At 35.3% G+C, this 27,063-nt stretch overlaps 1 protein-coding gene across 3 annotated transcripts; it reads left to right on the top strand.

Moving 5' to 3' along the window:
- Window positions 1–9,972: 9,972 nt before the first annotated feature.
- On the top strand, window positions 9,973–25,879 carry LOC105061384 (protein HIRA). Of its 3 annotated transcripts, none has more exons than XM_010945407.4 (10): window positions 9,973–10,331; window positions 11,183–11,458; window positions 11,605–11,856; window positions 11,937–12,334; window positions 12,437–13,490; window positions 22,875–23,085; window positions 23,237–23,477; window positions 23,644–23,766; window positions 24,867–24,984; window positions 25,440–25,879. In XM_010945407.4, exons 1-10 carry the CDS (start codon window positions 10,224–10,226, stop codon window positions 25,608–25,610), a joined length of 2,952 nt encoding a protein of 983 aa, XP_010943709.2. In that variant the 5' UTR covers window positions 9,973–10,223; the 3' UTR covers window positions 25,611–25,879. The 3 variants fall into 3 exon arrangements, with proteins under 3 accessions (XP_010943709.2, XP_029116617.2, XP_010943711.2); XM_029260784.2 differs by having other exon boundaries at window positions 10,199–10,336; XM_010945409.4 differs by lacking the exon at window positions 9,973–10,331 and having other exon boundaries at window positions 11,269–11,458; window positions 11,602–11,856.
- The last annotated feature ends 1,184 nt before the right edge of the window (window positions 25,880–27,063 follow it).

The following is a 27,063-nucleotide window of genomic DNA, read 5'->3' as shown; positions in this document are numbered from 1 at the left end:
AAACTAAGTGGGCATGGGGCTTCATAATAGCACAAGGAGAGGTAGAGTCCTAACCACTTAGGATTCTTCTTTAGATGGCTGATTTAAAATAAATAAAATTTTAATCAATTTTAATCGTATTATAACTTGATTAGATCCAAATAGATTGAAATCCTAATCTGATTAAGAGTCTAAACTATTTAGATTAAAATCTAATCCAATTAAGAATTAAGTGTCACCTAATTAGAGAAGGATTCCTAGTCCAAATAGGAACCCAAAAACTTCTTAGTTAGATACTAGTCTAATTAGAAATTAAATCAAACTCAAATCCTAATCAAATAAGAAATTATTATTCTATACATTTTGATTATCTCATAACCCAATTAGGCTTGATCAAATCAGACCCATGTCAAACCAAATTGAATCTAATTCAATTAGACTTGATGCAATACTCATTACTCAATCAAATTGAGCCAATTAATAATCCAATTACTAATTAATCCTCCTATAACTCACTAACTCTTTAGCGAGTTATTTAATTGTAACTTTTGTATTGAATTAATCATCAATCAAATTGATAATTAAATCTTATCATGATTCATAATCGTAATTCAACTATCTGATCAGTTAAAAGTCTTTTTGTGTGTAATCCCATAGTGATCACTATCACAATATCATAGTGAGATATATTGTGATCACTATCACAATATCATTAAAACTTCTTTCAATGGGTTGAAACCATTCCAACTCGGCCCATCAAAGATCATCGATTATCGAGATGATGTCTGTGGGTCTCATAATCCACCAGTAACACCTAGCAGTATGTAGTGGCAATCCAACAGAATAAAAGGTGATGAATTCTAGGTGTAGTTAATATATGATATAGTCCCTTTATTGTGAGTCCCAACCAGATAACAGATCATGGATAAATCGTCAAATCTCATCATCGGTCATATGATAGATTCAATTAGCTCGAGTCTATATGTGATTCTTATGAAAATTCTTTTACATCAATCATACTGCTGTGGCCATAGACTTGAGAACTCAACTTCTTAAATCTCATAGGATTACTCTCTTCTGCTATGATCGATAGATTCTATCTAGGTGCATACCCTATTCCTACACTAGATCAACTATCGCCAACACCACTACAAAGACTCATTGAGTTAATATTTATGTGTAGTCAAACTCCAGCAGCCTCACTACAAGTAGCTGTAGCACTATAGGTCAAAAGATCAGTCACACTACTGCAGCATCGAGAAAGTCACTAATGAGTGAGCAGACATCCACATGATTTTTTATGTTGGTCACACTCAGTGCTAGTTATTCTCTAACAACTACTTACACTCTCACTCTAGTGTCACTACACTGTAGACTCGAAACTCACTGCACAAAGGAAGCAATCCGTACATCGATCTATCTAGATCAATCACCATCTCCATGATGATCCTATGATCAGGAGTAATTTAGAAATTAACCATCAATGATATATGTCTTAAATTCTCAACTCTTTGAGAATATATATTATCATCTTGTTAATCCCTTAGATGATTCATGGACACATAAAATATGAATGGTAATATAAGTGCCTATTAAGTATAAAAATATATTCTAGTAATATGATATACGTCAGCTAAGATTGGCTTCTAGGGCATACATCCAACATAATCATGATAAGCCACAATAATAAGTAGTGTCCCGATGGATTTCAACATGACTATGGATGAAAAGATTTTCTGATAGTTAACGTCTTTGCGTTGACTATAACCTTTCGCTATCAGTCTTGTTTTATATATCTCTATCTTACCATCCGAACTTTTTTTTTTTATAGAACCATTTACACCCAATAGATATAATACCTTTAGGTGGATCTACTAAGGTCCAAATCTAGTTGGAATGCATGAAATTAATTTCTGACTTCATCGCTTCTTTCTATTTTTCGAAATCTACATCTAACATCGCCTCATCATAGGTCTTAAGATTATTCCTAATATCCATATCTCCCATAAAGAATGCTTCCTTTAGATCCTCTATAAGTATACGTAAGTACCTTTCAAGAGGATGGGAGATCCTACTTAATCTATGAAGTAGAAAAAGTACCACATCTACTGGCTCCCTACAAATGGGTTCAGGCTCTTAGACTTGATGCTCTTTAAAGACTTTCTCTTCAAGCTCAATTTTTTTTTCACTACCTCCATCTTGGATAAACTCTTTCTTCAAAAGATAGTATGATAGCTCATGATCATATTGTGATCATCTGGGAGATAAAAATAGTATCCGATAGATTCTCTAGGATACTTTATAAAATGAGTCTTAATTGATCTAACCTCTAATTTGTCCATCTGCTGTCCTTGATATGAGTTGAACATCTCTAAATCTTGAGATAACTAAGACTAAATTTTTTACCATGCCATAACTCATATGGTATGGTAGGAATTGATTTAAAGGAAACCCTATTTAAGATGAATTATAGAAAGTAACGCATGTCTTCAAAAAAAAATCGAAAGATTCATAAAATTTATCATGGATCAAACCATATCTAATAGGGTTTGATTTCTCCTCTCGGATACTCTATTGAGCTGAGACATCCCTAGAGGTATCCACTATGAGACTATACTGTTATCTTTGAGATAGTCTTAAAATTCTCCACCTAGGTATTTTCCTCTTCGATCTGATCGTAGAACCTTTATAAGTTTTTTGATCTGCTTTTTCACTTCACATCTGAACTCTTTGAACTTTTCAAAAGCCTCAGACTTATGTCGTATCAAGTACACAAATCCATACCATGAGTAATTATTGGTAAAGATTATAAAGTAGAGGAAACTACCCCTGACATGTACATCAAATGAACCATATATATCAATGTACACTAGGGCTAATATCTCAGTGGTCCTTTCTCCATATCTCATAAAGAGTAGCTTGGTCATCTTTTCTTGAAGATAGGACTTACAAATGGATAATACTCGGTAGTCAATGGTCTGAGAAGATCATCTTTCTTCAGTTTATTAGTTCTGTCATCTCCTATATGGTCTAGCCTAAGGTGTCACAGATATTTTTGGTTTATTCTATCTCTAGATCTCTTAGATCCTACAGCATTCACTAATTTGCTCATTAATATTTGCATCGACATGCAAATAGTAAAGATCGTCAATTAAAAAGGCATGTGTAACAATTTTATTTTCAAAATAAATTATAAAGACTGTCAATTAAAAAGGCACTGTAACAATTTTATTTTCAAAATAAATTATAAATAAGTATTTATTAAAATTAAAAATATAATTATCTTGTGCGAATACAGATACAAAAATTAAATTTTACTGACTACAGATACACAATAATAGTCTTTTAAAAGCAAACTAAATCTTAATGGTAGTCACAAAAGATAGGTGCCGATGGCTACAATAGCAACTCTTACCCTATTATCAACTTGAAAAATAATTTCACCTTCCCTCAGCCCTTTAACTTCTTCTAGATCCTACATAGAAGTGCATAAGTAAGCACTTGAACTAGAATCTAAAATGCATCTAGAAGAAGAAGAAACTGTAAGATTAGTTTCTATAACAAGCAAAACAAACATACATTTAGAAGGCATGTCCTTCTTCCTATTCTTCAAGCTTGTTAGGTATGCAGGACAGTTCTTTCTCCAATGACCTTCGATATTGTAGTGAAAATATTTTTCTTTATCCCTGGCTTTCTTGGGAGCTAATTTCTTAGGTCTGCTATCAGTCTTCTGCTTCTTTTTCTTCCAAGTAGACTTTTCTTAGAAGATAAAATTTGCTCCACAATAAGAACGCTGCCCCTTGAACCTTTCAAGTTTTCTTCAGTTGTCGCCAACATATTTAACAATTCGAGTAAAGTGCTGTCAATTTTATTTATATGGTAGTTTATGATAAATTACCTATATGAATCAGGAAGAGATTGTAGGATCAGGTCCACTTGCAATTCTTTGTCCATTGTCTTCTCGAGCTTCTTCGATATCCTTGATTATTATCAAACAATGATCATTGATGGATTGTCCGTCATGTATCTTCACTCTGAAAAATCTCCTTGAGACCTCAAATGAGCCGTGCAACTCTGCTCATCATACAACTCTTACAGGTGAGTCAGCATCTTCTTGACAGTCCTCATGTCTTAATACTGATGCTGAAGATCATTAGACATAACGCCAAAATGTAGCACCTAACCTTATTATCTTCGTCCACCCACTTTTCAAGTACAACTTGTTGATTAGGAGATGGATAAGCTGGTAACATAAGCATTTTTTGATCAAGTACATGAGTCAATTTTTTGAAACTGAAAACTATTCTCAAGTTTTTGAGTCAATTTTTGTAGTTGGTCCCGGTTAACCTATTAGTGTCAAGGATATGGACTAGAGGGTTGAAACTCGATATGGTTAACTGCAGAGATTTTAATTAAATGTTTGTACTTAGTATAAATTTATTTTAGAAACTTTAATAAACAAACATGACTCTCACTATTTTTTTCGAGTCTCTCATACTCTTCGGATGGAGAAATAAAAATCTATACATGATCGATTTTTAATGGGTACTGCGGTCTTATTGATCTATACGTACATTATCTAACAGTTATTAATGATGCGCAAACCAATGAATGGACAACATCTTGTCCATTGCTTTATTAAGCAAGATATAGCGGATTCGATCTCTAAGTCTTATGACCTCATTTAATAGTTATTGACATATTTTTTAGTTAAGTCAGACCCACTGTTTACCAACGGATGCAAAGTCATCATTGGGTCTCTCACTTAATAGTTATTAGATCCAACTCTATCTCTATCCTAGAGTATCTAATATCAATAGAGTGGTTATGCCCTCCCGAAGCAATCGAACCACTGTGACCAACTGAGAACGATTAACGTTAGGAAGGCACCTACATCTCTACAATAGTGAAAAATGCTAGATTTAATATTTGGTGAGAAGATTTATTTAGGTCTTATCTTAATTAGTCATAACTATTATGACTAACCCTAAGAGCATAGACTAGTTTGAATCATCAAACAATCACATCAAGACTAATCAACCAAATTGATAATAAAAGTGTAAGATCAGTGGGGGTCTTCCTATTGCTCTTTTTAGACACCAATAAATTGGCCAAGTCAGTGAATGGAATCAATTAAATAACTACATTTCTTTAGGCCTAGCTAAACTATTTTTTTAAATACCAGTAGGTCAATCAATTTTGAATAGGTTAGGTTGTGTAACTCAAGTTCGAGCCACTGAGCCAAATCAGATCTTTGAGTTAATCGATTTGATATATAACTGTTAATCGATCTGATCAATCTACGACTATTTTGTTGATTTGAGCACTCTTGATCTAATTCTAATCAACTCTTGATTGGATTGGATCAATCGCTCATCGATTGAGTTCTATCGATTCTAATCGATCAACCAAAAGTAATCGAATTATAAGACCTAATCGAACTATCCAAGCCCAATCCCCATGTTTTATGCATTAAATTTCAGATCTTAAAATATTATTTTTAGATCTATTAATCTTAATTTCAGATCTTAAAATCTTATTTTCAGATCTTAATTAAGTACATTATGAACATGAAATTCAGGTAGATGTCGAAATAATTTCATATCTAAACATACAACATGTATCTCATACATCTAGGGCTTTCTTTTCACGGTTCTTCTTCTTGATTCGTATAGTCACCCCTTCCACTATAGTTTCTTATGGTAGAATGACATTTACTATGATTCTTGAAGAATACTAGGCTACTAAAAATTAAATCTAACATATCACATATATATTTAAAATAAATTTCAGATCTAAACATGCTTTCACATATCTCATATATAAACATAATTCAGATCTAAACATACTTTCATATATCACATATGTATCAAATTAAATTTTAGATTTAAGCATGCTTTCACATATCATATATGCATCAAATTAAATTTTAGATCTAAGCACGCTTTCACACATCTTATATATGAAAATTAAATTAGATCTAGACATTATTTTCATGCATTTATGTTCATGTCAAAAATCTAGCTCTGATACCACTGTTAGAATCGGTAGTTTCATGCATGTATTTTAAAATCTTTTTGAATCAAAGTAGCGGAAGATGATATAGATTAAACCTTTTAATCTAGTATGCGTTAGATCTAATCTGTAAACTACCTATGCACGGATCTATGACATTAACATAGCATACATAATCTGAAATCTATAATGTAGATCATATCTATCATGTATATGAGATCAAATCTCAATACCATTGCACGGATCGATATTTTACTGTAGCAGATGATCGTGGATTTATAGGTTCCTTGAGCTGCACTTGCATCTAATCTCTACAGATATCCACACGAAGTTTCTGATCTGATCGGAGGTTCATCGATCTCTCTAGAGTACTAGCTCCCTTACAGATATCCTCTCTTGATGGTTGATTAATCTCCTTCTTCAGATCTCTCAGACACTCTCAGAGAGGAAGGAGGATTGGAGGAAGAAGAGGTGTAGAAAGATCTTGAGAACTCTTTCTCTCTTTTCGAAACCCAACACCTGAACCCTAGGTCCTTCTTCAAGCCAAGATGGAGTCGCCCACCAAGTCACATGCCCAAACCTGATTTTTTTCTCTTGATGTTTTTAAGATATCTCATGGTGGGATAACCATTCAGATGTCACACCAAAAGAGAAGCCTCTCTTATGGTTGGCATCCCATGGGAGTTAGATGGATAAAAACAAATTCTCATCAAGATAAGAATCAAGCTCTATCAAATTCAAACTTGAATTCAAATCGAATTTGAATTCAAATTCAAACAAGACTTGATCCATATCCAAGAGGAGATAAAGGAGTGGGCAACAACCATCATTTGGTGTGGAAATTCATCATGCCAAAATTAGATTGGCATGATGAATGGCATTGGGATTTGAGTTGTGGCGCAAGGAGATAAAGTCCAAACCAATTTAGACTTTCAATTGATCCATTTTGATCCAAACCAAATCTAATTTGATTAGATCTAAAAAGAGTAGAGAGCCTAATCTAATTAAGAATCTGATCTCCTAAATCAAATCTTAATTCAATTGAGATTTATTTGAATCCAAGTCCTAATCAAATCAGGAATTGATCTCCCTTACAATTGGATTATCTCATAACTCAATCAGACCAAACTCAATCCAAATCAAACTGAATCTAATTCAATTAGACTTGATCCGAACCCCATTGCTCAATCAAATTGAGTCAATTGGTAATCAATTGCTAATTAATCCTCCTATAATTTACTAACTCTTAGCGAATTACTTAATTACAACTTTTGTATAGGGTTAATCATCAATCACATTGACGATTATACTCATCAACGATTCATAATCATTAATTAACCATCTAATCAGACAAAAATCTCTTTTGTGTGTGATCTCATAGGTTCTATTCTGTCTGATAGTGAGATACATTATGATCTCCATCACAATATCATCAAAAATCTTTTCGATAAATTGAAATAATTCCAACTCTGTCCTTTGAGGGTCATCGATTATCAAGATGATGCTCGATGAGTCTCATAATCCACTAGTGACACTTAGCAGTATGTAGTGGCAATCCAATAAAATGAAAGTATTGAATCTCTAAGTACAGTTAGTATGATTTAGTCCTTCTATCATGAGTTCCGATTTAACAGAGGTTATGGAGAATTCATCAAACTCCAACATTAGTCATATCTCAGATTGACTTGATTCGAGTTCATTCGTGAATCCCGTAAAAATTTCTTTCTAGTATTTACACTTGCTTCGATCGAAGACTTCCCAAACTCAGTCTCACAAATCGCATAGGACTTCTTCTTTTCTACTAAGATTGATATATTCCATCTAGATACATCATACTGCTAACAGTGAACCTGAATCCACTGAAGTCAACATACACCGTAAGGACTCAAATGATTAAGAGTCTAAATTTAGGTACAATCAAACTCAGTAGTTTTACTGCGAGTAGCTAATGACCGCAGATTTAAGAACCATTCACGTCACTGCAGCATTAAACAAATCACTGATGAGTGTGTAGACATCCCAATAGTTTCTCATATTGGTCACGCTCAGTGTAAGTTGTTCTCTAATAACTACTTATACTCTCACCCCAGTATCTCCACACTACAGACTCGAGACTCATCTATCCAGAAGAGAGGCGATCCATGCATCGATCTAATTGGATCGATCACTGTCCTCCATGATGATCCTTCGATCAGGAGTTTTTAGAAATTAACCATCAATAATATATGTCTCAAATTCTCAACATCTTGAAAATATATAATATATCTGTTAATCTTTAGGATAAATCATGAACACATAAAAATATGATTGAAAATAAAATATTTTTTATTAATTAATAAAATTTTATAAATATAAATTTTTATCTTAGGATTATATAATATATTTATCAATAATTGACTTTTAGGATATATATCTAATATTTTATTCTTACAGAAAAATATATGATCATTTTGCTTTTATGTTCTTTTATATTGCAAAGTTTCTTATACTAACTATGTTTTAACATATTTGTTTATTTTTCTTTTTAGAATGCATTGTTGTTTAGTCTCTGTGCCTCTATTTTGTCCGATGCATTGTAGGCTTTTTGGATGTTTGTGCTCGAACAATTATATAAATGAATTACTTGATATTTTTTATAAAAAAAAAAGAAAAGGGCATAGCCAATAGATGCACCTGACTAATGCTGTATCATTTTAGGGATCTGCCATTTTCCCTTCTCACGGATGGAATCTTTGAGGTTTTTTTTTTTAAATGAAATTTGCATAGTAGAAGACCAATAGACGAGTAACACTATGCATGCATCCATCCCATCATATTTATTTATTATAAAAATATTATTATGATCGGATGGATAATGTCATCCAACTTATATAAAACGTGTGCATAGAGAGAGAAACCCCCTTTAGTTTGGCCCTATAAATCAAGATTTTGCACCCGAATTTTTAAATTAATTATCTCTCTAATATGATCACCGAATTCTTTCTTTCTTGCTGCGAGCTGGGAGATATTTCGCTGCCAATCTTACCCAAAAACCTTTCCCTTTACCTCTAGGGTTTTGATTCCTCACACCGCCCCTTTTACTTCCTTCTCGGTCTCTGCTCTCCTCTGAGCTCTTATTAGGGTTTTGCTCTGGAGTCCACCTAGGGTTTTGGGTCTCTAGCGATGGATTTGCCGATTTCTTCCTTGAATTGAGAGGGTGGAGGTAGATAAGGCAGTGGAGGTCCAATTGATTGAAAATAAAAATATTTTTTATTAATTAATAAAATTTTATAAATATAAATTTATATCTTAAAATTATATAATATATTTATCAATAATTAATTTTTAGGACATACATCTAACCTTTTATTCTTACAGAAAAATATATGATCATTTTATTTTTATATTTTTTTATATTGTAAAATTTCTTATACTAACTATATTTTAATATATTTATTTATTTATTTTTTAAAATGCATTGTTATTTAGTATCTGTGCCTCTATTTTGTCCGATGCATTGCGAGTTGTTTTGGATGTTTGTGTTCGAACAATTATATGATTGAATTATTTGATATTAAAAAAAAAAAAAAAAAAAAAAAAAAAAAAAAAAAAAAAAAAAAAAAAAAAAAAAAAAAAAAAAAAAAAAGGCATAGCCAATTGACGCACCTGACTAATGCCGTATCATTTTAGGATCTGCCATTTTCCCTTCTCACGGATGGAATCCTTGAAGTTTTTTTTTTTTTAAATGAAATTTGCATAGTAAAAGACCAATAGACGAGTAACACTGTGCGTGCATCCATCCCATCATATTTATTTATTATAAAAATATTATTATGATCGGACGGCTAATGTCATCCAACTTATATAAAACGTGTGCATAGAAAGAGAAACCCCCTTTAGTTTGGCCCTATAAATCAAGATTTTGCACCCGAATTTTTAAATTAATTATCTCTCTAATATGATCACCGAATTCTTTCTTTCTTGCTGCGAGCTGGGAGACATTTCGCTGCCAATCTTACCCAAAAACCTTTCCCTTTATCTCTAGGGTTTTGATTCCTCACACCGCCCCTTTTACTTCCTTCTCGGTCTCTGCTCTCCTCTGAGCTCTTATTAGGGTTTTGCTCTGGAGTCCACCTAGGGTTTTGGGTCTCTGGCGATGGATTTGCCGATTTCTTCCTTTAATTGAGAGAGTGGAGGTAGTTAAGGCATTGGAGGTCCAATTGAACCGGTGGAAGAAAGAAAAAGAGAAGATGATCACGGAGAAGCCCAGTTGGATTCGTCATGAGGGGGTGCAGATCTTCTCCATTGACATCCAAGCGGGCGGTCTCAGGTTCGCAACTGGTGGGGGAGATCACAAGGTGAGGTATTTTTATGTCGAATCTGTTTTTGATTATTCTCAATTTGAAGTAATATCGTCGATTATAGTCATGTTCAAGCTATTATTCCGGTTCCCTTTAGTACCTCGATGATGGATTTGACAGTAGCGCACTCGAGTACTATTCTTCTTGGTTTAATTAATTTGCTGGTTTTCAGAGCAATGACACTCTCTATTTTGTCTTCAGTTAAGTCTGGTAGACTGCGGATATGATAATTTATCTATGAAATTTGACGGATTGTGTTCAAATTTCATTCTTGATATAATTCTTGGTAGGCACTTGTTTTCAGGAAGTTTGCATTACTCAATTGCCTCTAGTACATGCCTTTAAATTCTATCTGTGGTTAACTTTATAGGTCAACTAGTTTTAATTTTTTAAAAAAAAATCTTTTTTGGACAATTGATATGTCATATATGCATTTGTAGTGGAATGTGATTTAAATTCTTAACATCTTGATGACATACATAAACAATATGTAATTTGATGATGACAAATCAACAGATGTGATGGATATCTTCATATTAGTCACCAGTGACCTTTTTTTATTTTTTTAGCTCTTTTTGCTTAAACCTGTTTCCATTTTCCCAACATGCATTCATGGTAGTATACCATTTCTGTCCACTTCTTTGTAGCTGAAATTAGTCATATTCGAGGAATATTGTCTCTAAACGAACAACGATCTTGTGGTCATGTTTATGGTTATCTTGAATAGCACTGCAGAATAACCTATTGAGTGAATAGCTGCTGGACTGATGTTACATTTCACACTTGTTTTTGCAACATATGTTAGAACGTTTATATGTTGTTCATCTGGTGGCATATTGTTTATGTAGGTTCGAATATGGAACATGAAATCAGTGGGGAAGGACTCAGACAACGACCATTCAACCCAAAGATTATTGGCAACTCTTCGTGATCACTTTGGATCAGTAAATTGTGTTAGGTGGGCTAAGCATGGCCGTTATCTTGCTTCTGGGTCTGATGATCAGGTCATTCTTATTCATGAGAGAAAACCTGGGTCAGGCACGACTGAATTCGGCAGTGGAGAGCCTCCAGATGTAGAGAATTGGAAAGTCATCATGACTTTAAGGGGTCATACTGCAGATGTGGTAATTACCTGCTTGCACTTCTCTTGATATTAGCTTTGTTTTGCTGCAGCTGAGGAAGCTTGTTGACTTTCAAATTTTTCTTTCTTTAACCTTGGATTGAATATGTCTAACAGAGGAGTTTTTATTTTTCTCAATGCATGAAGTAGGTGGATCTTAATTGGTCTCCAGATGACTTGACATTGGCCAGCGGCAGTTTGGATAATACTGTTCACATCTGGAACATGACTAATGGCATGTGCACTGCTGTCTTGAGAGGGCACTCTAGCTTGGTTAAAGGGGTTGCTTGGGATCCTATTGGTTCATTTATAGCGAGTCAGTCAGATGACAAGTCTGTCATCATATGGCGCACTAGCGACTGGAGCCTTGCTCATAGAACAGAAGGGCACTGGGCAAAATCTGTATGTGATGAAATATATACTTTCTTTTTATCTCTTTTTTTTATGTAATCAGATACTTACATAAAACTGGCACTTTTCAGCTCGGTTCGACATTTTTCAGGCGACTTGGGTGGTCACCTTGTGGCCATTTTATCACTACCACCCATGGCTTTCAAAAACCTAGACACTCAGCACCTGTGCTAGAAAGAGGTGAATGGTCTGCTACTTTCGACTTTCTAGGCCACAATGCCCCTGTTGTTGTAGTAAAATTCAACCATTCTATGTTTCGGAAGCATTTCTCTACCAGTCAGGAGTCCAAGGCTGCACCTGCTGGATGGACCAATGGAGCCTCTAAGACTACAGCAAAAGAGCTACAACCATACAATGTCATTGCTATTGGAAGTCAGGATCGCACTATAACTGTATGGACAACAGCAAGTGCCCGTCCTCTATTTGTCGCCAAGCATTTTTTCACACAGAGTGTTGTTGATTTATCATGGTAAATGTCTCTATCTAGTTGAGAATCATGATACTCCATTTGTTGACTTTTTATGTATCTGATTATTGCCGTAAATCCTAAAATTTACCTTTTCTGAAACAGGAGTCCGGATGGGTATGCACTTTTTGCGTGCTCCTTGGATGGAACAGTTGCTACTTTCCATTTTGAAGTGAAGGAGCTGGGGCATAGGTTAACTGATGCTGAGCTGGATGAGTTGAAGAGAAGTCGATATGGTGATGTCAGAGGAAGGCAAGCAAACTTAGCTGAAAGCCCGGCGCAGTTATTGCTAGAGGCAGTGTCTGCAAAGAAATCAGCTAACAAGAAAGGTGCCTCTAATATTCAACAAAATCAGATTCCTGGGAAGTCCTCTGCTGATATTGCAAACCCAATCATCATTCAGTCTATTCCAAAGGCTCCTGAAGCCCAACTGGAAGATGGAAAGAAAAATGGAATAGCCAGTGGTGATGGTTTAAATAAAATTGCATCTGCCAGGGTTACCAGTCCTGTAAAGCAGAGAGAATACCGGCGTCCTGATGGACGAAAACGAATAATTCCAGAAGCACTTGGAGTTACTGCCCATCAGGAAAATATCTCTGGTGTGGCGCAGGTGCAGCAGGTGGATTTTTCTTCCTTAGCCTTGGATCAACAGAAGGATGATCGTGGAGTGGCTTTTGCTGATGGTGGAACAAGGGAAGCTTCCTTTAAGAGACCTTTAAGTGGAAGCTTTGATCCTGGCAAGTGCAACAGTTGTGGCTCAAAGGAGCGTTCTGGTGTTACTGCAAGGGCTAACATTAATGAAAGTCTTGTTATTGAGAAAGCACCAGCCTCTGCTAGCAATGATGGAAGGTTGAATATAGAATATTCAGGGTCAATATGCATGCCAAATACTCTGGCTTCTTGCAATGCTCTTTCTATTCGTGTATTTAGTAAGAAAGATAATGATGACAGCTTACCACTTTGCTTGGAAGCTAAGCCCATAGAAAGGTCTGTGCATGACGTAATTGGTGTTGGAAATGCCTTTTTTATGAAGGAAACTGAAATAACCTGCACCATTGGAACTCAAATTCTTTGGTCTGATCGTATGTCTGGAAAAGTAACTGTCTTGGCTGGGAATGCCAATTTTTGGGCTGTTGGTTGCGAGGATGGCTGCCTGCAGGTACTTTTGCAATCCCTATGCTAGATGGAATGTTATTGAAGTTATACAACATTTTAAACTCTAAATATATGGTTTATGCTTTAAGTAGCATTTATTGGACCATGAATATTTTTAACTATAATTTACTGAAGAACGGGAAAAGTGCAGGATGGATGTTTCTTGATGGCATGAGATTAGTTTCACATGAAGTGCATTAAGACAAACTGGACTTTTAGGCATACAATATGATTGTATTGTTTCTAGTCATTTTTAATGGGTCAAATATCCTCTTGAAAATCTTTTGATACCAAAGGTAGTCAAATTGCCCAAGTGGTTGTGGGTGGTGAACCTTAGGTATTACCAGTCTGATATAAGTTTGTATATTGAAACTATTAGCAGTGGAAATATGCAATTTCATCTGATGTTTTGATTGAGTGAATGAAAAATAAGATTAGAGATATGAAGTGTCCCATTCTATTGGGGAATGAAATAATTAAACTGGCCCTTGCTTTACCCAACCTATTGAACCAGCTGATTGATGAATCACTCAACAGGAAAATGGTCCAGCCCGCAATGAAATAGTTGACCCACTTTGAACCTGTAGCATAGTGGCTGCTATGGTAGTAGGCTTATGCCTGATTTTTGGGCTACTTCATACTCAAGCGTGATATAGCACCACTATGGTGCTTAGCATACTGTTTTCAGGCCACAAGCATTACAGTGACCACTGTAGCAGTCGTGAAGTCATACTTTTAAAACAATCTTGTTTTCTGCCATAGAGTGAAAACTGAAATAAGTGAGATGAATTTCTTAGACCTGAGAGTGAATGGTAGAGGTGGGGAGTGGAAAACTGGTAGGGCCGAAGAAGTTGCATCATGTTAGTAAATGATGTAAAGTCTCCATGTCCGGCTCCAGTCATGTGCTGAGCATGTGACTTCATGAAACCCATTCTGACGACATATGTTAGGATCAAAAGTTTTCATGCTATATATGGGAGGATTTTAAGCTAGTAACAGGAATATGCGCATGTGCAACACATTTGCAGATAAATGCAGTCTCTTTCTTCTACAGGTAAAGGAGACTGCTGTGCATTATTGTAAAAATCAGAAAAGTTATATAGTGTTGTTTAATTACCTTATCCATTCTTATCTTTTACAGATCATATCTCTTTTCAAGCCCTCTATTACTGGAGTTGTTTGGGTGTTTTGATAATATCCATGACATGTGAACTTCTATTCAGGATTATTCATAATTTCAGATCCTTTGTTTCATTATGTTTTTTCCATGTGCCTGTGGACTAGTATTTCAGATGAACAAAAAAGATTATATCCATAATATCCAAGCAAGCACAATTTATTTAGGGAGAGGAAAGTTTAAATTACAAATTTGTAACCGAAAAAAGGAACCGATGAACCAGAGAGGTATGATTATATATTTATATTACTGACTTCAAGAAAGGGTAAAACGATGACTCAAAATGCAATTATATTTTGGATGAGTTAATATAGTTGACATTTATAACTCATGCTTATCATAAAATTTTAGTCGACTTCCTATAAACTTAACTAAAGATTATAATTGATTATCTGCTTATGTTGCCATCTGAATTTCAGAAATTGCTTTATGGAGATTTATTCCATCAATTTTGTAGTTAGATTTTACTATGCTACCTTACACTAACAAATCTTATTTAATGTTTGCCAATTAGTTGACATTCTCTTAAAGCCCAATTGCTTGGCATATTTACTATTCCTAAACTTGTTAGATAATAGTAGCAATGACCTACATTGATCTTTTGTAGGCAAATAGTGTAATTATGGTTACCATGATGTTCTTCTACAAAAAATGTGCTCTGATGATGACATGTCATACCATGTATTGTGACTTCCACTATATTGATTGTTATTCTTGACACTTACCTCTGAGTGAAAAGTTTTTTCATGTTTTTTCATTAATGGCATCCAAGTTAATTTCAGGCTTTCGGTTCCTTTTTTGCTCCGTTTGACCTGAATGTCAAATACCCTATTTGCTGAGATTGTCTCTTGTCTGAACTCCAGTTAACACAATTGTGGACACCTGATATTTTCTATTAGTGTAATGCTTATGGTACATTTGATATGTTTTATCACAGACTCTGCTCATCATCCTCATATTTGCTCGTACATAATATATGTTCACCAGTTTTTGTTCTTCCTTCGCCTAGCAATTTGAGATATATCCTAATGTTCTAACAAGTATACAGAAGAGGGAACATTTTCCACCTTTTGGAACCCAAAATGTCCGGAGTTAATCTCTTTTGGTTTCCTTGGAAGTTTGCGAATTTATTCCACCAGGAATCTTAAGGAAATTCACAGTCTACATAAATTACCCAAAAGCAATACCTCCGGTGGATTGGAATTCTTGCAGGAAGTCGTTGTAAACTTATCTACATGCAGTCCTCTGTCAGTTGCTTTTCTACTTCCCAATTTGTTAGCCTCATAGCCTTCCTATTTGTTTTGCTTGATCCTCGTTAAAGGTTTTTCTCTTCTCCTTTGGGGCCCAAACTTTCCAGACTTCACAGCTATATTGCGAGATAACTCCTCTCCACTCTCTTGACAGATGCCAAATATTTACTCTTTTCCACATTTATTTGGACTATTCATATCAAATATGGATTTATCTCCGTATTGGATTCCAATCCATGCATGAACCCTGTATATCAAGCCAAGGCCATCAAATTCCATGCTTAATTCCGGCTCAATTGATCTATTGGCTTAGATATTGGAATTACAGATTCTTACGGTCTCAAGATGATATGCTAGATATCAAGTGATCAAACAGTCAAGTCTCTCTGTCTTCTCACTATATCGTATTTCCCTTCCTTGCTAAAGTGATGTTCATAGGGTGCTCGAAACAACTCCCATCCACTCAATAATAAAATTTATCTCATGATGAACTTGGCCACTTATCTATCTTGGCATCCCACTTTCTATTTCCATCAATGACATGAAAACGCAGTGGAATGAGCCAATCTGGTGATGGTTGTGGTGTACATGAAGGCCAGTATAGTGATTGAAATCACACACTGCTAAGCCTGTAATATGATTCCAGGCCTCGAGGCCTTGGTCAAAGCCTATCATGTTCAACCATCTAAGCTATAGATATGACCTTCATACAACAGGCTTTGATAAAGCTTGGAGCAAGGATCGCGGTACCAATGCTGATACCCGTACTGATGTTGGGTCGGTATGGTATGATATCGGTACCGTACCGTACCAACATACGATATGTTCTGGCGTATCGATTCAGTATCGATACAATTTTTTTTTTATTGTTTTGTTTCATTTTTTTAGATCTCCAAATTATTAATTCATAATTATAACCCCAAAATTACATTATATTGCATATTATTAATATATTTGGGTTCAATTTTTGAGTTCGATAGCGGTACAGAGAATTTTGATCCAAAATTTCAAATATATATTTATTTACATTATATTACAACTCTATCATCCTAAAATTAAAAAGAAAATATATAAATGTGCATTAAAATATATCTAAACTTTTAAAGTACAAAATACAAAGAATGATATACTAACTTCAAGATCTGTTCTATATCTAATTTCTCGTCGAGTATCTGTGATGCTTATAGATATCTCAATCATCGACATAATCTGGAGGAATATTAGTCTATCCCTCTAATCAAGAAGCACTGTACTCCTGAATATTTATCCGATAAGACATTCTCTTTGGATTATAAGACATCTCAGATTCCTCACTCAAACTCCGACTTTGAGAAGTATCTTTTGGGATGATGGCATGGTTGTGGAGTCCATTCAAATATGTCGGTAGCAAAATCTGATTCGTAAGATGCTCCAGGCTGCATAGGATAATAATCACTAGAAGATACCTCGGATGCACCATATCTATATGGATCATAAGGTGGCTGTGGGTAATAGGATCGATAATGCGAGGATGATCCAGATACATCCGTAGATCCTACTCCACGTACAAGATCATCTGCAGCTGCATCGTGTGCTGGACGATCTCTAAGAGTCCATCGTTTATATGAAATCGGCTCTCCACGGTCTCTATCGACTCGTCTATCATGGTCCTTATCTTGTATGGCATGTGTGAATTGGGACACCGGTGAATCGAATATCATCCTGCAGCTGTTTCATAAGCAGTGGTCTTCTATCCTTCAATGTCTCTCTGATCATCAGATCTATGACTACTAGTACCATCATCACTTTCTTTAATCTCCGAATCTAAGTCAGATAGCTTCTGTACTCTTGAGAGTGGTACACGTGCAACTGTCTTTCATTTTTCTCGTATGCCCCTCTGTGATTGAGTTTTCTATGATTGGGAGGATGGATATTTTGTTGCTGACCGTCCTCGTCTAAATATTTCTCGCTCAAATCTCTGTAAGGATGTATCGGACATCGAGTCATGTGATGAATGAGTCCTTTATGTCCTCTCAGACTGTGGCTGATCAGTTGGAACTTTATGTGAAATATTTCTTTCTGCCCATTGTCCTGGATCCATCCTGATCTCTCTAGCTACCATACTGACTGATTGTGGAGGGGATCCCGACTCATCAAGCTCTGACTCCTGCTGCTGATCTGCAAGTCATTCGATGATCGGATCGTCATCCTCGTCAGCATAATTATCTAGTGTCAGATCAGTGTACTTCAGTTGTACTTTCTCCTGAATGTATTTTAGCCTCAACTTCAAATTATAGTGAACATATATAAGATCATTGAGGTACTCTTGTGTCAGACGATTTCTGTATTTGTCGTGGATAAAGACGAAAGTCGATCAATTACGCTCATAGCCACTAGTAGAGACTGTCTGGGAAAGAATGCGAACAGCTAAACCTCTCAAATATTCTGCAAATATTCCAAAATGAATCCACCATCCAGCTGCAAAAGCAAAATTACATATCAAATTTCATGATATTATTAGGTATATGATGTCAATTTATGCTACTCATTATTGATATGTAATTTATCTGGATTCATCTTCTTTTTGCTTACGACAGCTGATGGGGCTTTAAAGCTGTTTGATCCCTCTCTAAACTGTTTCGTCTGTAAAAAAAATATTTATTAAATTTATAAATATATCGTTGAGTACAGATCGAATTCAGTTGAATAATCATATCTGTTTCAAACTAGCATACTCTTACAGACATAAGTATGCGATTTTTGGATCGGACACCATCTTATATATCATATTACGAAGAGCAGCAAGAAGCTCGTTATCCATATCTATCCCAAGAATGGTATATTGAAATTAAAGATTCAAATAGTAAGCTGCAGAAAAATTTCATAATTGATTAAGTATACTTTTATAAATATAAGAAAAAAATATTTTAAAATATTTTTGAATCCGTGCTTATCGATTAGATGTAAATCTCTACCTATCCGATAGTTCCAACGGCGCTTAATGATGTTAATGAATTTTTGAGCATGTCTTGGATCATTCTCACTGATCTGTTTTTTTATCCTTTCCATCATATAATATAAGAAGTCCATCTGGGGGTATCTTTCACTATCCACGATGTGAAGCATCTTGTATAATGGCTTAATAGCCTTCACTATCTTCTCAGTCTGCTGTCAGAATGACTGACTCGTCATTAATTCTCCACATGACTTCCATCAGTGTCGGTCCTCGCATATCTGCTCTCCTGTCACTCGATACTGACAAACATCTGACGTAAGACTGCTTTCTTCTGAAGAAGACTATCAAGTGCTATGTAATTGATAGCAAATCGTGTGACATCCGGTCTCAAGATCTCTCTTAGTATACGTCCGCATCAATGAAAGGATCCATATGTGATTGTAGATGAATCTAATAATAGTTTGGACAATCTTCACTACCTGCTGTACCTTACGAATCTTCTCAGTATCCATCAATATAAGATCAATGCAATGTGCAGCACATGGAATCCAGTATATCTGTGGTTACCGCTCCATCAGCAACTCTCTGGCAGCCTTATATTGTTGCCTATTATCTGTGATGACTTGCACGATATACTGTTCATCCACTGAATCAATCACCTCTTCCATCAGATCAAAGGTATATGCGGCATCATGCATTTTATCTGAAATATCAATTGATTTGTGAAAAAATATTTTTCCATCACAGTATGTAAAAAAATTAATGATGCTCTATCTAGTAGGATCGGTCCAACCATCATACATCACTGTCAGTTCGTATGTGGACCATTTATTCTTGTAAGTAATCCATCTCTACATATCTTTCTTGTTACTGTCAAAAAGCTGACCATAGATGTCCTTATGTCCTAGCGGATCTACACTGGCCGACTGTCTCTATGGCTGAAATGGCAGATCGGTAGTAAGGATTGCCTGCTACATTTACTGGAATATGGCTGAAATGAAATCATGATCTAATAGTTCGTTATATATCCTTCTTATCCTTTTTCACTATAGTGTCAATTCTCTGCTGCTTTGAATCTTTGTTGAAAAAAGTATGTGGATCCAAATCATAAATGGTGGCTCCTGCTGGAATATCTCTGGAGGACCTCTTCCTACTATCAAAAGCTCCCAACAAAGATGAAATACTGTGTCTGCTCCTCCCATCCGGTTCTCTGATTGAGGTAGTCTTTCTGAACTTGAATTTTTCCTCATCAGTCGCTGATTCAAATCCCGATTCGCAGTATGATGGTCCAAATCGTTCTCTATATCTGACCATCTTCTCTTGCCGGTACTGATCATCCAAGCTCGCCTGAATGGCAGCTTCAATTTGTGCCTCATCATCTAGAGTGAAAGTTTCTTCTGACTCTCTAAAGTGATAGAAAAGTGGCTCTGCAGCTCGACGGTCCATCTTCATCCTCTTCTGCTTTGTCCTTTCTTTCGCTGCTTTCGAATCAGCGAAGTGCTTCATCAACTGTCGGACCTCCTGTGGGCATTTCCGACACATGGATACATCAGGATAACCATTAGTCAGGTGCTGCTTCAATCTAGTCATCCCTCCTTCCTTGAATTCTGTGTTGCACCATTTGCATTTTCAATGATACCGAGCTGAGTATTTCACCATGATTCCAACCAATATCACACTCTGAATCTCTTCTTATTCATCTTTGCAAGTATAACAAAACACGACAGTTTAATAATATTAAAAAAATATTATATATAAATTCAAAAAAAATTCAATAATAATTTTAAAACTCATAAATTCAAAAAAATATGTTATATACTTAAAATAATATTTCTGAATTAGCTAAAATATAGTACTAATTTTATATAATTTTTTATTTCATTATATTTTTTATTATTTAAATAATTATAAAAATATTTTTTAATTTAAAAAATTTAAAAAAAATCTGAGGTTAGATTCAAGTAGCTTGAATCATTTTAAACATGATTCTGGATCTTTGATTTTATATTTTTTTGAATTTATTTTTTTAATAATTTTTTTATGAATAAATATATATATTTTAAAAAATATATAATTAATAAAAATCAACGATTTTAGTGTCATCATATAGGTCTTCCAAAGATCTATCATATATGATCAAATCATACCAAAATCACAAAATTTTAGCATGATTTTTTCTGATCTTCTTACTTTGTTCTTATCCTTTTTTTTAGCTACAAAAACATAAAAAATAAAATATTTACGAAAGGAATAATACATTACCTTACTTCCGGTTGAAAATCATCGTCTCCTCGAAGAAGTGCTGTAATTTGACGAAATTTTTTTCTTTTTTTTAATTTTTTTTTGAAGGCTTTCGGTTGTTCGTGTCGTTGAAAGTCTGAGAGCACCTCTCGGGAGTTCTGAGAGAGCCTCTCGGCTTTCAATGAGAAAAGGAAGCCTGGTTGTCATTAATTGACAGCCTAGGTCCCACCACAACACCCACACCCCCCCCACCCCCTATGTGCTTTGTTGGTACTGTTCGGTTTAACGTCAAATTGTGCTGAAGCGAGCCATACCGTTCGATTTTGGGCAGTATGGCTTCAAACTGTGCCGAACCGCCCGATTCGGTGCGGTTCAGAGGATTTTTCGAAAAAGAAGTCCGAACTGGATCGGCTAGCTGTCGGTCCAATTCGGTACGTCCCATATCAGGCAGTTCGGCCCGATACGGCATTCCATAGCTTGGAGAACCTGATGTACATTGATGCATTGAGATCGTATCTGAAATAAAGTTAAGAAGGCTTTTTTTGCTACAAGCAATATGTGGCCCTTTGTTTAGTTTCTTGTGATATTCTTGTTACTCCAACTTGGCTAAATGCATCTCTTAGTTTAGAAAGGACAACTAATTTAGCACTCAATATCTTGTCACTCTCTTCATAATGAATTAAATATTACTGCATTTTCACCTTAACCATTAAGTCTCATGATCTTACAGGAATCTCCCCTTTTTTTTTTTTGCATTTACATTATTTGCATGGAATTAGTAGGCAGAAGAAGCATCAATTGAGCATTTTCTAATTCATACTAAGTGTTACATGTTGATCTAGATTTAGATATTGTTATCAGTCTATATCTACAATTTTCTTTAATTAGAATGACTAGGTTCATGGGAATTTCTGCATGTGCTATGCAACTAGTTTTCGTACATAGAGGCATGTGTATGCTTACGAACATTCATACATGCATTCGTGCATGCATGAACACTTGTTTTAACATGCAGATGCATGCACCTGCAAAAGATTTTAGACTTGAGATATTTTAACTAAAATTTAAATTCTGAAAAACATTGAAATTCTTTCTTGAAAGGTCTTAGAGACCAGATAAAAGATATCTTTTTTAGAAGTTTTTAAAGCATCTTCTTCTATAGAAGTCTACCTTGTTTTAGGCTTTTTAAGACAAATCTAATTGATGCTATATTTGGAATTGAAAATTGGGAAAACATAAGCCGTTTTTGTATATTTTAAGGATTTCTTGTGTGCATATATACTTAGGGAAGTTGTTCATAGTCTTATATTGTGCATGAATTGTTTGGTGTCTTGTACTGGTAGATTTCCACATCAATCAGCCTGTATTGGATTTGTGAAAGACTTATTTGGATAATCTGTTGTCTATTTTTTTTAACTACATCAATAGCTTAAGTCAGCCATTACCCAAAGCTTGGTGCCATTGTAGTACAGACATGTCAAATCTGATTATTGATGTGAGGAAATAGCATATGATGCCTCTTATGGAACATTTTCAAGCCTCATGACTAATCCGTTCATTCAAGTACTGTATGACTATAGTTATTTTGACAAAGTGTTTTAGGCATCTATTTAATTTTTTGTGCAAATACCATCTAGTGTATATGGTACTAAACTATCTGGTTTTACGTTGGATTAATGTGAACTGTTCTGAATCACATGCAAATTCCTCATTACTTAGTATTTTTCCATAGAAGTTTATAGTTATATAGCATAATGAAAAGATCTTTTCCTTCCATTTGATAAGATATACACGAAGTGTGGAAGACGAGCAATGCCAGCCATGATGATGGGATCTGCAGCAGTTTTTATAGATTGTGATGAGTGCTGGAAGTTATTACTTGTCACAAAGAGGGGATTGTTATATGTGTGGGATCTTTTTAACAGGACATGTGTTCTGCATGACTCTTTAGCTTCTTTGGTCACTTCAAGAGAGGATTTGTCAGCAAAAGATGCTGGTATGAATTTTCAAAAATATATGTTTTCAATATTAAAAAATCTAAACATTTCAGATTTTAGTCTGATAATGTTTATGCTGTACCTTGATTGCTGAAAATGGTCATCCTAGATATATTATATTTACATAATCTGCATCTGGTTCTATGTCAGGCACAATTAGAGTCATATCTGCAAGGTTCTCGAGGTCTGGCTCACCCTTGGTCGTTCTTGCAACTCGTCATGCATTTCTTTTTGACATGAACCTGATGTGCTGGCTAAGGATAGCTGATGATTGCTTTCCAGCTTCCAATTATGCAAGCTCCTTTAACTTGAGTTCTATTCAGAGTGGTGAATTGGGCAAATTGCAAGTTGATGTGGGCAAATTCATTGCAAGAAGGCCAAGCTGGAGCAGGTTTGTTCATCCTTTATATTGTTGGCCATTTTAAGAAACTTTAAAGCAGCCATAAATAAACATTCCATCATTTTGTCGTTCCTTTAGTGTGTCAGATGCTGGGACTTTCTAAATCTTCATATGAGCACCAATTCATTAGGAATTCTATTGTGGACTTATGTTGCAGGGTGACAGATGATGGGGTGCAGACACGTGCTCATCTGGAGACGCAGCTGGCATCGGCACTTGCTTTGAGGTCACCTAATGAATATCGCCAGTGCTTGCTCTCCTATATCCGGTTTTTGGCCAGGTTAGTGTGCTTACATTTATCTATTGTAGATGGTTTAATGATGCTTTGAATAGTCGGAATTATTTTAATTTGCTGCTTGTGTTTTTAACTTTCATCTTTAAAATTGAGAGTTAATTAATTTTCAGCCAGATTTTTAGGATGCATGTTGTGTAATAAAATGGTATGACAGTATCTTGTTTCACTGCATTCTGTTGACTTCAAAATTTAAAAAGAAAACAGGTAAACTAGAAGATTGGATTCTTCATAGAATATTTATCGATTTAGGCAGTATTCCTGACTTATTGCAATGCTGCTGGGTAACAGGGTATTTGATAAGCTTAAATTTGTGGAAAGCAATACACAAACTCTTCAATTTTTTTTTCTTTTAACGATTCAGAGCAATGAATTATTGATAATAGACATTTGATAAGACCAAATGATAAAATTTCCTGAAAGCATTATACAGAATTGTAAATTTTTAACCTCAAAGTTGAAAACATAGTTAACCTTGTACTTCGACTTTAACCATTTGATTCCAGCCTGTCCAGTGTTTGTGTCTTTTTTTTTTTTCCTTCAAAGTCTACTCTCTGATGGGAGTTACCTATCATACTTGATTCGAGCAACTTCATTATTGGACCAGTTAAGTCCTTGGGCAACCAGAAATTTGTGAATTCTGTTTTATAGCTTGCTTACATTCATTATATCAGACCTCAGTGATAGATGGACTAGAATTTCTGATCCCATGTGCCTCCTGAAACTTACATTACTCCTAAAGGGCTTACAAAAATTGTGTACAGCTTTGTTGGAATGCGGCCTATTATGGGTGCATAGGAATTGGTCATGTGTAAATATGCCAAGCCATCCTCTTTATTTTGTAATTAATGTTTGACATTGAGAAGTTGTAATTCTATATGTGAGCACTGATAATCCATTTTCTTGGGTCTGTTCTACTCTCCCATAACTGAGTCTAGCTGCAGGTTTTTGTGGCTGCAAACAACCATAAAATGTGCTTCATCTGCACTCGCAAGGTGTAGGCACAGTGGTTGCAAGCAAGCCCCAATTACCTGCATCTAAATCCAGTGTGAAGGGAGTAGGGCAAAATTTGTTTTGCTATGTTACAGAGAAGCTGATGAATCCCGCCTACGTGAAGTCTGCGAGAGCTTTCTTGGCCCTCCCACTGGAATGGCTGAGGCTGCATCTGCTGATGCAAATAACCGAGCATGGGATCCTTACGTGCTTGTGAGGCTTTCTCAACCTCTACTTGTCTATGTTTTTGTATTCATCTTTATCACTAAATATATTTTCTGTTACTTATTCTTACAATTTGATCAATGTATTCGACATTACTTATGCACGAGCAGACTCAAGTAGATCGATCCTATCTGGGAAAGTAAATTGAATACAAGTACTGCACACTGTTCTGCAAGACAATTTAAATTGAATATAAGTACTGCACACAGTTCTGCATGTCAATTAAATTGTCTTGCATTGCTGGTTACAGTTGCGAAATAATTATTCCTGCTGGCATCATTGCTTTATTTTTTTTTCATGTATAACTCAAACCTTCTGAGACAATAGAATATTAGCAAGCTGGAATAATTCCTTTGCTTAAGTTGGCTTCACCCTTTTTTGATGCTACTTTATAATTGCCATTTAATTTCCCTTCCAAGTTATGAATCTTGGTGTTATTGCAGGGAATGAAGAAGCACAAACTCCTCAGGGAAGACATCCTTCCAGCCATGGCATCAAATCGGAAAGTCCAGCGGTTGTTAAATGAGTTCATGGATCTCCTTTCTGAATATGAAGCTGCTGAAACAAATGCAGATCAAATGGATGTGGCCGCCTCCACAATTGATGCCAGCTAGTAGTTTAGCTTATGTTGGGGGTGCTTTTGCCTTAACGCATGGGAATTAATCACCTGTATGTGTTGATGTAAGGAACGCATTGAAAGAGATGATGAACTAGTGCATTTTGCCATCATCTGTGTCTGCTAACATCTAGCTTATGCCATAGAATAGCCTCATGACTTACCTCACTTATTCCTAGTGTTGTCTCTCATACCTCATAACATAATGTTACGGTTGACCGTGCAACAAGAGGATAATGTATGCAAAATGAAATCTATTAAATACTACCAGCCCAATCTCATGCTTTCTTCTATTCCTCAACCACTTTATATAATTGGTGCTCTATGGTTATTGATGCACTTGAATGCAGCAAGGATAGGTACAAATAGATGGTTGTTGGCGGTTTTATTTGAGTTTTTCCACTTATTGACTGTGTTATTTAGTAGCTGCAACAGGCCCCTCTATCAATTTTCCCTTCCTCTTATACCTTTTAATTTCGAGTTCTTGTATAGCTTCTTTTCCTCCCAAATTCCAAAGTTTCGGAGTGGCTCAAGATTATGAAAAAACCTCCGAATTGGTTGCCGGTTTGTCAACTGGTTGAGTTGGCTCAAGATTTTGGTTCTCACTTGTATAATCGTGGAGATTACTGATGAATAATTATCAGAGCTACTATTTATTCCTTCAAGCAAAATTGTTGGAAGTTCAGAAAAACACTCTTTTATGCAGGTGGTTTAAAATAGAAGACTTAGACAGGTTTTGCCGTCGAGGATCTGAGCTCAGAATTTTGGAGTTCGACATGTACTGAAAACATGTGGACGCAGGGGGACGCAGAACACCAATCCCAGGGAGCAACTCTTAGGCATGAAAAGAGATTCAGTTATAAGATTAGCAATTTCACCGTGAATCGTATTAATAGCCATCAGTAGGACTAATTTTTGGATATTCAATCAAAGAGTTTAAATAAAAAAAATCATAGTCTTGGAGTCCTGAAAATGAAAGAAAGAGAGAGGAGATTCTATAGTAAAATTATTGAATATTAGAATTTATATGTTCTGAGATTCCATATAGACTAGCATAGATGTGCATGCAATGTACGTTTAATAACAAAAGTCAATCAGATAATAGATGATCAATAATATTAGATAAATAAAAAAAAGTTTGTTGGAATAAAGGGAGGAAGTGGGTTTGGATATACGAGAGAAGATGCATATGAGTTATCAAATTTTTGTTTCCAAAATCTCCAATATTAATGATTGTTATGAAATAAAGTTTTGTTTGTGAATCAAATAATATTCCATTCGTCGGCGAATTTGACACATCTGAAGACCTCCAATGTTATTTTAGACATAATACAAGTACAACTTGAAATATTTTTTTCTATAGCTAATTCTTACGAGGGCTTTCGTGTCAATACAGCAGAGACGAATGGATGAAGCTACGAGTGGACAGTTAAATCCAGAGATGAAAATAG

The sequence above is a fragment of the Elaeis guineensis genome, chromosome 7, assembly GCF_000442705.2.
Source record: "Elaeis guineensis isolate ETL-2024a chromosome 7, EG11, whole genome shotgun sequence".
NCBI classification, from domain to species: Eukaryota; Viridiplantae; Streptophyta; class Magnoliopsida; order Arecales; family Arecaceae; genus Elaeis; species Elaeis guineensis.
This window is presented reverse-complemented; position numbering and strand designations above follow the sequence as displayed.

Coding starts and splice junctions, on each gene's coding strand:
- LOC105061384 (XM_010945407.4), top strand. CDS start 10,224: ATGATCACGGAGAAGCCCAGTTGGATTCGTCATGAGGGGGTGCAGATC. Junction 11,459..11,604: donor GGGGTCATACTGCAGATGTG/GTAATTACCTGC, acceptor TGCATGAAGTAG/GTGGATCTTAATTGGTCTCC. Junction 12,335..12,436: donor AGTGTTGTTGATTTATCATG/GTAAATGTCTCT, acceptor TTTCTGAAACAG/GAGTCCGGATGGGTATGCAC.